The sequence below is a fragment of the Carcharodon carcharias genome, chromosome 2 (genome assembly GCF_017639515.1).
Source record: "Carcharodon carcharias isolate sCarCar2 chromosome 2, sCarCar2.pri, whole genome shotgun sequence".
NCBI lineage: Eukaryota > Metazoa > Chordata > Chondrichthyes > Lamniformes > Lamnidae > Carcharodon > Carcharodon carcharias.
This window is the reverse complement of record NC_054468.1, coordinates 78,544,647-78,558,226: the sequence shown is the minus strand read 5'-3', so window position 1 is coordinate 78,558,226 and position 13,580 is coordinate 78,544,647. Positions and strand designations below refer to the sequence as shown.

Genomic DNA, 13,580 nt, shown 5'->3' with positions numbered 1-13,580 from the left:
GGGGAAGGTTGAGATCAGATTCAGGCCAAAGTCTTCCTGCCTCCAGGTGATCTTGCCAGAGGCAGATGAACAACAAAAGCAGCTACCAACCTGGCAGAAGCAATTCGTCATTATTGGCCAGCTATGAGGATAATTAGGGAGACAAAGAGGACTGCACCGGGATATTCCCATTGGTGACGCAAGTGGCCATTGGGGCCAGAGGCTCAGTGTACCAATGACTGGGCTGTGGGCAGGAAAAGCCACACCTGCGGCCCAAACAAAACCACCAGAGGAGTTTCCCCTCTACTCCAAGGGGCCTACTGGCTTTAGACCTCATCATTTTTAATTTTGTTGTACATTTCCAAGCACAGCTCAATGTTGAGGTGCCCTTACCTTACCAGCTGAGCAATGCCCACCTCTCCCGGTGAGGTTTTGGCCTTCAAAGCTACAGGCCTCTGGCCCTGCAGCCCCAGGAACCTGTTCAACATCCTTAATTGGTTGGGGCTCCTGGAGGCAGCCTCTTACTTTGTGCCTGATGGAAGAATATTTTCAAAGGTGGTAAGATTCCGCCCTAATATTTATTGAAAGGCTGATTGTGGTTTTTTCCAACAAAGTATTCTGGATTGCGCATTGCTATGGACATCTTTTAAAACTCTGTAATTGTGAAAAGTAAGTTAATGTAAAAAATGATTAATGTCTATTTAATATGAGCAGAAATTTGGAAAGCTGGGTAATCACAGGATTACAGCAAAAGCTGACAGTGTTGATTTGAGAGAGGTTTTGTGGCACAGTGATGGAGTCCCTACCTCTAGGCCGGAAACTCTGGGTTCCAGTCCTACTTCAGGACTTGAAGGCCACGGAAGATGCATTCATAATGTGGTCAAACAGGTTCATTATTAGCCTGTAAATCCTTCCAATATGCCTGATGGCAGATGGTAATAGCGGGAGAGGTTCCTGCATTCTTAAATGCCCTCTGAAATGGCCTAGCAAGCCACTCAGTTGTTCCAATCTGCTACAAAGTCACAAAAAAGGAATGAAACGGGACGGATCACTCAGCATCGATCTAGGCACTGGAAATGACATCTCAGCTCTGTCAAGCATGCAAAGTCCTCCTTACTAACGTCTGGGGGCTAATGCCAAAATTGGGAGAGCTGTCTCACAGACTAGTCAAGCAACAGCCTGATGTAGTCATCCTCACAGAATCATACCTGAAAGATAATGTCCCAGACACCACCATCACCATCCCTGGGTATGTCCTGTCCCACCAGCAGGACAGACCCAGCAGAGGTGATGGCACAGTGGTATACAGTCAGGAGGGAGTTGCCCTCAATATTGACTCTCGACCCCATGAAGTCTCATGGCATCAGATCAAACATTGGCAAGGAAACCTCCTGCTGATTACCACGTACCGCCCTCCCTCAGCTGATGAATCAGTGTTCCTCCATGTTGAACACCACTTAGAGGAAGCACTGAGGGTTGTAAAGGCACAGAATGTACTCTGAGTGTGGGGAACTTCAATGCCCATCATAAAGAGTGGCTCGGTAGCACCACTGGCCAAGTCCTAAATTACATAGCTGTTATTCTGGGTCTGTGGTAGGTGGTGAGGGAACCAACAAGAGGGAAAAACATACTTGAGCTCATCTTCACCAACCTGCCTGCCGTGGATGCACCTGTCCATGACAGTATCGGTAAGAGTGACCACTGCACAGCTGTTGTGGAGACGAAGTCCCACCTTCACATTCAGGATACTCTCCATCATGTTGCACGGCACTACCACCGTGCTAAATGAGATAGATTTCGAATAGATTTAGCAGCTCAAGACTGGGCATCCATGAGGTGCTGTGGGCCATCAGCAGCAGCAGAATTGTACTCGAACATAATCTATAACCTCATGGCCCAGCATATTCCCCACTCTACCATTACCATTAAGCTAGGGGAACAACCCTGGTTTAATGAAGAGTGCAGGAGCACATGCCAGGAGCAGCACCAGGCATATTTAAAAATAAGATATCAACCTGGTGAAGCCATAACATAGGGCTACTTGCATGCCAAACAGCATAAGGAGCAAGTGATAAACAGAGCTAAGCGATCCCACAACCGACGGGTCAGATTTAAGCTCTGCAGCCCTGCCACATCCAGTCATGAATGGTGGTGGACAATTAAACAACTCACTGGAGGAGGAAGCTCCACAAATATTCCCATCCTCACTGATGGAGGAGCCCAGCACATCAATGCAAAAGATAAGGCTGAAGCATTTGCCATAATCTTCAGCCAGAAGTGCTAAGTGCATGATCCATCTTGGCCTCCTACTGAGGCTCCTGACATCACAGATGCCAGTTCTTAGCCAATTCGATTCATTCCACATGGTACCAAGAAATGGCTGAAGGCACTGGATACTGCAAAGGCTATGGGCCCTGACAGTATTCCGGCATTAGTGCTGAAGAATTATGCTCCAGAACAGTGCACCTAGCCAATCTGTTCCAGTACAGCTACAACACAGGCATCTACCCAGCCATGTGGAAAATTGCCCAGGTATGTCCTGTAGACAAAAGGCAGCACAAATCTAACCTGGCCAATTACCGCCCCATCAGTCTACTCTCGATCATCAGCAAAGTAATGGAAGGGGTCATCAACAGTGCTATCAAGCGGCACTTGCTTAGCAATAACCTGCTCAATGATGTCAAGTTTGGGTTCCGTCAGGCCACTCAGCTCCTGACCTCTTTACAACCTTAGTTCAAACATCGACAAAAGAGCTGAACTCCCGAAATGAGATGAAAGCGACTGCCCTTGGCATCAAGGCCATATTTGACTAAGTATGGCATCAAAGAGCCCTAGCAAAACTGGAGTCAATGGGAATTAGGGGGAAAACTCTCCACTGGTTGGAGTCATACCTAGCACAAAGGAAGATGGTTGTGGTTGTTTGAGGTCAGTCACCTCTGCTCCAGGACATCACTGCAGGAGTTCCCCAGGATTGCGTCCTCTGCCTAACCATCTTCAGCTGCTTCATCACTGACCTTCCTTCCTTCGTAAGGTCAGAAGTGGGGATGCTCATTGATGATTGCACCATTCACAACTCCTCAGATACTGAAGCAGTCCATGTCCAAATGCAGCAAGACCTGGACAATATCCAGGTTTGGGGCTGACAAGTGGCAAGTCACATTCACTCTACACAAGTGTCAGGCAATGACCATCTCCAACAAGAGAGAATCCAGCCATCGCCTCTTGGCATAACCATCACTGAATCCCCAACTATCAAAATCTTGTGGGTTACCATTGACCAGAAACTGAACTGGACTAGCCAAATAAATATTGTGGCTACAAAAGCAGATCATAGGCTAGGAATCCTATGAGGAGTAACTCATCTCCTGACTCCCCAAAGCCTGTCCACAATGCACAAGTCAGGAGTGTGATGGAATATTCACCACTTGCCAAGATGAGTGCAGTTCCAACAACACTCAAGAAGCTTGACACCGTCTAGCACAAAGCAGTCTACTTGATTGGCACCATATCCACAAACATTCACTCCCTCCACCACCAACGCACAATAGCAGCAGTGTGTACCATCTACAAGATGCACTGCAGAAATTCACCAAGGCTCCTTCGACAGCACCTTCCAAACCCACGACCACTACCACCTACGAGGACAAGGTTGGCAGATAGATTGAGGAACACCACCAACTGGAAGTTCCCCTCCAAGTCACTCACCATCCTGACTTGGAAATATATCGTCGTTCCTTCACTGTCGCTGGGTCAAGATCCAGGAACTCCCTTCCTAACAGCGCTGTGGGTGTACCTACAGCACATGGACTGCAGCGGTTCAAGGCAGCTCACCATCACCGTCTCGAAGGCATTTAGGGATGGGCAATAAATGAAACCCACTTTCCCTGAATGAATAAAAAAAAGGCAATGGCAAACTACTGCAGCACTTTGCCAAATATAATCATGGACCAACTCAGTGGAAGCCCTGGTCACCAATGCCCTCTTAGAGTGTGGTACCTGAAGGAGGGGGAATGATGTAAGAACAACAGAAAATAGAATGGATGAGCACTAACCTCAAACATGGTTAGAAAGATAGGTTTTGAGGAATCTTTACAAACAAAGAAAGAAGTAGTGAGGGTTTAGGAACTCAGGGTAACGGAAAGCTCTGTCACCGGCAATGAGGTGAAGGGAGAAGAAGCACAAGAGATCAGATTTGGGGGACCGAAGGGTTCAGGTAAGAATGTTCGCAGGAGGCGATTTCAGAGAGAGGGAAGGCCATCGGGGATGCTGATTTGGTATACAAGGTCTTAGGATACAAGGAAGCCAGTGCTTCACAGCTAAAGGTGACTGGCAAGTGAGACTTAGTGCAAGCTCACAGAAAATTACTCTTTGTGCACAACCACAACCCTCGGGAGGTCTCAACTTTGTTGACCTGTGTTATTTTTCTCAGAGGTGTGGTATGGAAAGATTAAATTTGCCTTAGATCTAACAAGACACAACTCCTCTACTCACTGCCACTTCCGCACTGTACTGTGAAAGCAATGAGTCATCCTTCCCCATCCCCTTGCCAATTAGGATTTTAACTTTGAAAATGGTCCACATGTAGATTCACTCCACTCAGCAGATTTTGGGTTGATAAGTATATACTTATAAAATCAATATGCATAATACAGGTTAACAAATATTCAAATGATTATGTCTACCAAGGATTTATATTTAATGCTGCATTCGTAACAAGTTCAGCACCAATGAAAAGAAATTTTGGCTTCACATCTGTGCTAAACTTGGAGTGTAAATCAGGTGCTGAAGCACAAACTGATTCTGAGGTGGGAGTGATACTCCTCCTTCAGGCAATCTCATCCCTCTTTTGTGCCAGTGTCATGTACAGCTTCAGTTTGAGTTTATATTTTAACTGCAATCCCCGCATTTAGTGAAACCGCTTGACAATAGTACTGCAGTCAGAGTGTGGATGTACCTTTACTCTGAGTTTCCAATTATCAAAGTTCTTCCATCTCTTTCTTCATTCTCTTGGCCCATTTTAACCTGCTTATGAAGCTATGGATGGTGTTCCTAAAATAAATATCACCATGTATCCAAACAAAAGCAAAACACTGCAGCTGCTGAAGATCTGAAATAAAAGCAGAAAAGCAGGTCAAGCAGCATCTGTGGTGAAGGAAGCAAAGTTGCTGTTTCAGGTCAATGTTCTTTCATCAGAATGATGCATCCTCTATATGCGTTACCAAAGGAAAGAAGAGCGACTTGCATTTGTCTGGCAGCTTAAACAAACTCAACTAATGAAGTAATTTTGAAGTGTAAACAACGTTGTAATATAAAAAATGCTGTAGCTAATTTGCTCAAGGCAAGGTCTCACAAACAGCAATGTGACAAATAACCAGATTATCTGTTTCATTAGTGATGTTGGTTGAGAAATAAATATTGGCCAGAGGACTGGAGAATTGCAAATATTATACCCTTGTTCAAAACAGGGTGTAAACATAAGCCCAGCAACTACAGGCCAGTCAGTGTAACTGCAGTCCTGAGTAAACATCTAGAAACAATAATTCAGCACAAAGTTAATAGTCACTTGGGAAAATGCAGGTTAAATAAGTAAAGCCAGCATGGATTTGTTAAGGGAAAATCATGTTTAACTAATTTGCTGGAGCTCTTTTGGAAAAGTAACCAAGAGGGTTAATGAGGGCAATGCTGTTGATGTGGTGTACGTGAATTTCCAAATGTCATTTGATATAGTGCCACACGACAGACTTGCGAGCAAATTTATAGCTTATGGAATAGAAGAGACTGTGGCAAAGTGGATACGAAGCTGGCTGAGTGACAAGAAACAACGAGTAGTGGTTAATAAATGTTTTTCTGACTGGAGGAAGGTTTGTAGTGGATATCTCGAGAGGTCAGTGTTGGGATCCTTGCTTTTCCTGATATATACTAATAGACCTTGGTTCTATTCGTTTAGATAATATCACCAACTTTAACTTTAACACCTATGTGTTCTATTGTACTATTGTCGTTGACATCTTTTGATGATCTGCTTCTATCACTGCTTGTTTGTCCCTAAAACCACACCCCCCCCCACCTCTCTCTCTCTCTCTCTATCTCTCCACCCCCGACACACACACCTTAAACCAGCTTATATTTCAACTCTTTCTTGGACTCGAACTCAAGTTCTGTCGAAGGGTCATGAGGACTCGAAACGTCAACTCTTTTCTTCTCCGCCGATGCTGCCAGACCTGCTGAGTTTTTCCAGGTAATTCTGTTTTGGTTTAGGTTTGTACTATGCCTTATCGGTGACGATTTAAACACAATTAAATTGTAGTCACCAGTTGCTAGTCCTGCTATTCTGATCACTAGTAAGGATAAGATGTAAGTGCAGGTCCTCTCTGGTGCAATCCTTAATTAATTAAAAGCAATCTTTCACCACATTTACTAGTTCTAATTTTGTTGCTGCATATCTGTTTGGATTTGGACAATCTCAGTTTACACTGGCTGGTGGCCCTATTATTGTTGTTTATATAAACACTTCTCAACTCATTTTTTTTACCTTTGTGCTGCAAAGGCCCATTATTTTTAATTTTGTCTCTCTGTCTAGTCCCCCTTCTCTTTCCCCATCACACTGCAGATTTCTCCTTTTTAGATATATATCCAATTCCCTTTAGAAAGTAATTATTACTCCCTCTAATAATGAGTTCCTACTAGTAAATATGGCTATAATTCAAATACCTTCTTCCAAACATCTCTCATAATCAGGTATTGGCAGTTAATTGTAGGGTTTACTTTTCATTTGGATTCAGGAATAACAGTCTCTAAGCGTACTAGTGTATTACAATTTCAGTTCTACTTATTCAAATTGGTACCCTTACAATGTATCTCATCATATGTCAGAGGAAGATTAAACAAGCTATAGTGTGCTTTCGCTCTCATCATGTAACAGGCAAGATCTGCCCTTCTGTTATCTGCTTCATTAAAATCCTCCTTACAGAGATAGGTGAGGAAACTCTGCAGTAAGTTCATGTAAATGTCTAGATGTCATCCTGAGGTCAAGTTAGCACACTGGAGAAAGCTGTTTGCGCTGCCACATGTCCTGCAGGTCCTCCAAAGGATACCTAACCCCGTGATGACTTTGCTTTACAGAACTGTCATAACCAAAAAAACACTTGTGCTGATGTCAGAAGAATTAATTTGACAGATTTCTCCAGTTTCACTTTTTTAAAAACATTTGATTCCCAAAACATTGTGGGTATACTGAATAATGTGACATGGATTCCTTTCTCGTCTTCACACAATATAAAAAAAGATGAAGTCATAAATTGTAAGTATTAATAGAATCCAAGCTGGGTGGTGAAGCTGAAGCCAAAACAATGAGCTTTTCTTTATTGAGAGAGTTTACTGACTTGTTCAGTCTCACAGCTCTCCTTCCACTCAACCGAGTGCCCCAGCTATCCTCTATTTATGTGTGCTCAATGACTATTAATACCCAGCACATGTTTCTCTTAACCTTAAAAACATAATTGACAAGAGATTAACAGAAATAGATATTACATTTTGAATTGATTTGGATCCATATATGTATTACAAACATGGTTCAAACATGGACAAGACAGCTTAATTCCAGAGGTAAAGTGAGAGTGATTTCCCTTATTAGCAAAGCAACATTTGACCAGGTGTGGCATCAAGCAAAACTGTGCAAAACTGGAGTCAATGGGAATCAGGGTAAAAATCTCTGCTGGTTGGAGTCATACTTAGCACAAGGGAAGATGGTTGTGGTTGTTGGAGGTCAATCATCTCAGCTGTAGGACATCACTGCAGGAGTTCCGCAGCGAAGTGTCCTTGGCCCAACTATCTTCTGCTACTTCATCAAGGGCCATCCTTCCATCATAAGGTCAGAAGTGGGGATGTTCGCTGATGATTGCACAATGGTCAGCACCATTCATGACTCCTCAGATATTTGAAAAGGTCCATGTCCAAATGCAGCAAGACCTGAACAATATCCAGGCTTGGAATGACAAGTGGTAGGTAACATTCATGCCACACAAGTGTCAGGCAATGACCATCTTCAACAAGAGTGAGTCTAACCATTGCCCCGTGACATTCAATGTCATTACCATCACTAAATTCCCCATTATCAACATCCTGGGGATTACAATTGACCAGAAACTGAACTGGACTAGCCAAATAAATACTGTGGCTACACAAACAGCTCAGACGCTAGGAATCGTACAACAAGTAACTCACCTCCTGACTCTCAGAAGCCTGTTCCCCATCTACAAGGCACAAGTCAGGGGTGTGATGGAATACTCCTCACTTGCCTGGGTGCGTGCAGCTCCAACAACACTCAAGAAGCTTGACACCATCCAGGAGAAAGCAGCTCACTTGATTGGCACCCCATCCACAACCATTCACTCCCTCCACTACCGACGCATAGTGATATCAGTCTGTATTATCTATAAGATGCACCGGAAGAACTCATCAAGGCTCCTTAGACAGCACCTTTCAAACCCACAACCGCTACCATCTAGAAGACAAGGGCAGCAGATATAAGGGAGCACCACCACCTGGAAGTTTCCCTTCAAGCCACTCACCATTCTGACTTGGAAATATATCACCGTTCCTTCACTGTCACTGTGTCAAAATCCTTGAATTCCTTACCTAACCTACACCACATGGATTGCAATAGTTCAAGAACGCAGCTCACCACCACCTTCCCAAGGGCAATTAGGGATGGGCAATAAATGCAAAAAGTGACACCCACATCCCATGAACAAATTTTTAAAATGTACACACAGTTGTATAAGTTTAAAACAAAATGTAGCCGTTTCTCAGGATCATCCTATCTGTTTTCCAGGGTAATTCTTTTTCCTCTCTGTTCTGATAATAAATATTCCCCCACAACAACCCCTTTATTAAGGGATATTGGGCAAAGGTGGGAGGGAATATGGTGGTCAGTTGCAGATCAGCCATGATCTCATTGAATTATGGAACAGACTCGAGGGGATAAATGGCCTACCCCTGATTTCATGACTCCTTGCCCTCTGCATCTGACTAGGAGATGAAGGTTACTTGTGTAAAAAATTAAGTTGTGATTTAGGATGTTGGCCATGTAATGTCAGGAGTTAGAAATTTTCATAGAATATCTTCCCTCTGACACAAGTTGTAGACTATGAGTTTGCCATTTTTCACTAAAATGCAAGACAGCTAGTGGGGGTTTGGACACACACTATACTTTTATTATATATTTGCAAGTCTCAGAATCCATCTCTTCACATAGAGAAGATTTCAGTTGTATCCCATCTCATTAAGTGAAAGCAGTCGGACGTGAAAACAATGATTCCACACTCGAAAACCTGTTCTAAGACACATGACAACAAATCTGCAGGAGCAGGATGAAATCACATGCATGCGGCAGGAGCTGGGAATTAGATATCACATGCTGTTTGCACTTCTAGAAGAGACATCATCTATGTGGGACAGAGACCATCATCCGTTACTAATCTCAGATTCTGCAGTTGTCCAATAGCTCTTATACCGCTCGGTTTTCAAACACAACCCCAAGCGCTGTCACACATCCCTCCAGTTACTGCATGTGCTATATTTCTTTTTAATGGCAACCTTTTTTGGAAAGATTTCAGGTAAGAGGAAGTTTAATTTTTTAATGAAGCTTTACTGTAAATCATTTTACATTTAAGCCAGCATATCGAGGGAGTCAAAAGTAAAAAATTGAAGTGCTGGACAGCTTATGGCCAGTTGTCAACTGTCTTGAACCTTTGCAATCAGCTTAAGTAAATGCTCAAAGAGAACATCATGTTTTCAGGGATTTCCTTAAACTTGATTGGGATCTTCCTCAAAGACAGTGGATGGTGCTGAACCAAATCTGCAGAGGGCACGGATGGTTCAGCCATCTGCTCCATAAGTGGGAAATGAGGGATGGCCTGAAGTGTAACTGCGGCCATTAGTCCCAGACCTTGGAAGACATCACATCAACCTGCCCACTAAGATCTGAAGCAGGAGACACCTCTATTCTCCACTCGACATGTCAGGAGGTCATTCAATGGATAGACAAACTAGACATCCCATTATAAGCTTTCTCTATCATATGAAAGTAGTAGTAATACCATTCCTTTTGTTAGGAATTTCAAGTCGGATCTTTTGAAAATTGAAATTTATTTTGCAATGTTCAAAATGTTAACTTTTACAGCTGCATCAGAAAAAAAATCCCACTGATCTTCCAGGGCAAAGTCATCCAGCAACTTTTTTAAAAAGTACATTTCAGAGCATTACAACCACCTTTGAAGGTGCCAACTTGTCACAGTTTCTATACTTATATTGCCATACTTTAACTTGATTGACATGATTGAGGTGTATAAAATTATGAGGGGCATAGATAGGGTAGACAGGAAGGAACTTTTCCCCTTGGTGGAGGGATCAATAACCAGGAGGCATAAATTTAAGGTAAGGGCCAGGAGGCTTAGAGGGGATGTGAGGAAGAATTTTTGCACTCAGAGGGTGGTGGGAATCTGGAGCTCACTGCCTGAAAGGGTGGTAGAGACAGAAACCTTCATAACATTCAAGTAGTATTTGGATGTGCACTTGCAATGCTATGGCATACAAGGCTATGGGCCTAGTGCTGAAAAATGGGATTAGAATAGTTAGGTACTTGTTTGACTGCCGCAGACTCAATGGGCCTTTTTCTGTGTTGTAGACCTCTTTGACTCTATTTCTCTGTGACCCCAACTTGCATTTGTGCAAGGTCTCCATCACAGGTCTCTATCACAGTTAAACTTCTCAAGTTGCAAAGCTTTTGGACCTTAGCAGAAACAAGAATTCTATCGGTTGTATTCCTTCAAGCCCTCACACCATAATAGAAGCAAAGATACTTACGTTGGCAAGCATCCCTCTTCTCCTCATATCCTGGTTTGCAGACACATCGTCCAATAGGTACCAACCATCCCCCATCGGCACTACAGTGCATTTTAGGCACATCATATTCCTCAGAATTATTCACACAGGAGCCACGTACTTCCACCAAGGAGGAGTCCCCTTCTGTTACCCTGTCTGGAAACTCCGCCAAGTTACGAATCGTTAATGGGCACTTTTTATAGTAGACCCGCACTGATACCAAAGCTATACAGGCGCCCACATCCTGAAAGGCAAGGTAAAAGCCTTTCTTGGTCAGGGATCCAATGTCCCGTACCTCAGTGTTTAATTTCATCACTCTGTCACCTACATCCACCTGGGTGAAGCTCTCATCAGCAGCAATGGTGTCGATCTTTATGTATTGACTTTCTTTAATGTACCACAAGTTGTTATTGTTGGACTCATAATAGTAAATGTTAAAGGTCTCTTTGCATGTTCCTGGAACACCTGGCAGGCTGTTGCAGTCTCTGAGCGTAAATTTAATCTCAATATAGATCCGATGGGCACCATCACGAGGAATCCAACTAGTCCGCAGCCAATTATTCTGATAAGCTTCCATAACATTACAGACCTGGTATGTTCGCATTGGAGTGTTCCTCTCATCCATGACACTGATTTCTTCCCACTGTAATCAAGAAATACAGCAGTAAGTAAGACTCAGTAGTAGCTACAAATGCCAAACAAGTATGCAGGACTTCCATTATCTTTTATAACACTGCACTGGCTTCTTGTTGGTGAGAAAGAGTGATTCTAGCAACAGCAAACATTTTTAATACATTATAGGAAGCCTGTGTGATGGATGCAAGTTCAATCCATATCAGATTACATTAGGTATTTCTATATTATGCCGCTACTCATGAAGCTTCATGATGGTCAAGTATGGCAAATTAAACTGATTTCTGACAAAGTTTGTTTTGCTGTTTGTGTCATAGGACTGTGTGAAAATTAAGTGCACAATGCTGTCTGAAGTTATTACATGTTACACTGGAATAGACATGATCTCCTGACTATGATTTCTGGCATTCCCCTATGACTTTTGTATATAGGCTAACCAAATTATGGATGTTTTGAAGGACAATGATTTCTAGGCACATATCAAGGAATGTGACTGTAAAGATGTAGTGGTTCGGCTAGGTTTTCTGCTGGAGGCCTACATCACATTGTGGGTATCTGCAAACACATTTCAACGGCATGCAAATGAAGAGAACATATTATTCAACATGTTACAATCATCTGCGCCCCAGCAATGCAAATGTATCCCATTGCAACTAAAAAGCCTTCCACACCAGAAGTAGCTTGTGGAACAAAATAATTTTTATAGTATTGTATTGTAAAATGATCTTTAAAACAGTACATTCTGTAGAAGCAGGCAGCCCAAAACCTGAGTGCAAGAGATAAGATTGAAGCCTTTTAAAGTACAATATCTACAGCCAAAAATGGTTTCCTAGGGGAATAGACCTGCTCTCAAAGTTCCTACTATTGAATTAAAATAATTATCATCTCATCCTTCCAATCATAAGTAGAATGAGGGAAAAAGTCTTCAACAGTGCTATCAAATGACATCTACTCATCGTGCTCAGCTGGTGTTCCACAAGAAACACTTGGGTTCCAGGCCTCATCAAGATTTATATCCAGACATGGACAGCTGGATGCTAGAGGAGAGGTAAGATTATAACTGTCTTTGACATCAAGGTAGTGTTTGAATGAATGTGGGACCAAGGAGCCCAACAAAACTGTGGTCAATTGAATGTCAAATGGAACTCTTCATGGAGTTACATCTGACACAAAGGGAGATGACTGTGGCTGTCAGAAGCCAATCTCTGCAGTCCCAAAACATTTTTTGCAAGAGTTTCTCAAACCCAGCCATTGTCAGTTGCTTCATCAACGACCTTTCTCCCAGAGAAGCTCAGGAGTAAACACTATTTACTACTGATTCCAGTGTTCAGTTCCATTCACAACTCATCCACTAAGGAATCAGCCCATGCCTACAGCCTACAGCAGGACTTTACGTCATCCAGGCTTGCGCTTGTAAGTATCACAAAACCCAACTATCTCTCCTAACCATCAGTAGCAGCACTATAACTGAATTCCTCACTACCATCAATTAGCAGTCACAATTGACCAGTATCTTAACTGGATCTGTCATATCAATACTGTGGCTACAAGAGCAGGCCAGAAGCTGGATACTCTGCAATGTGTGGCTCCTGACTCCTCCAGATAGATTCAAGTCAGAAGTCTGGTGAAGGACTGAATATTTACCTGGATGGGTGCAGTCTCAACAACATTCAAAAGGCTTAACCTCATCCAGAACAAAGTTGTTTTCTTGATTAGTGCCCCTACCACTGGCCTCAGTGTCCACTCCCCTCTAGAGGATGCATTGCAGCAAATCATCAAACTTGATTCAACAGCACCTTCCAGACACCATGTCATCTAGGAAGATATAGATGGGCTGGTAAGATGGGCAGACCAGTGGCAAATGAATTTAATCCTGAGAAGTGCGAGGTGATGCATTTTGGGAGGGCTAACACTGCAAGGGAATAAACAATGAATGGTAGGACCTTAGGAAGTGCAGAGGATCAGAAGGACCTTGGTGTACATGTCCATCGATCCCTGAAGGCAGCAGCACAGGTAGGTAAGGTAGTTAAGAAGGCATATGGGATACTTGCCTTTAGGCATAGAATATAAGTGTAGGGAGGTTA

The 13,580-nt window shown here is 43.0% G+C and overlaps 1 protein-coding gene across 3 annotated transcripts in view; it reads right to left on the bottom strand.

Annotated features, from left to right (window-relative positions):
- epha4b (eph receptor A4b) overlaps positions 1 to 13,580 on the bottom strand; it is a 386,334-nt gene that overhangs the window by 341,940 nt on the left and 30,814 nt on the right. For 2 of the 3 annotated variants that reach the window (XM_041174192.1, XM_041174183.1), the window contains exon 2: positions 10,846 to 11,506. In XM_041174192.1, the coding sequence (XP_041030126.1) occupies positions 10,846 to 11,506 (661 nt within the window). Of the gene's footprint in view, positions 1 to 10,845; positions 11,507 to 13,580 lie in introns of those variants that run through there. The other variant, XM_041174175.1, reaches the window with a different exon arrangement.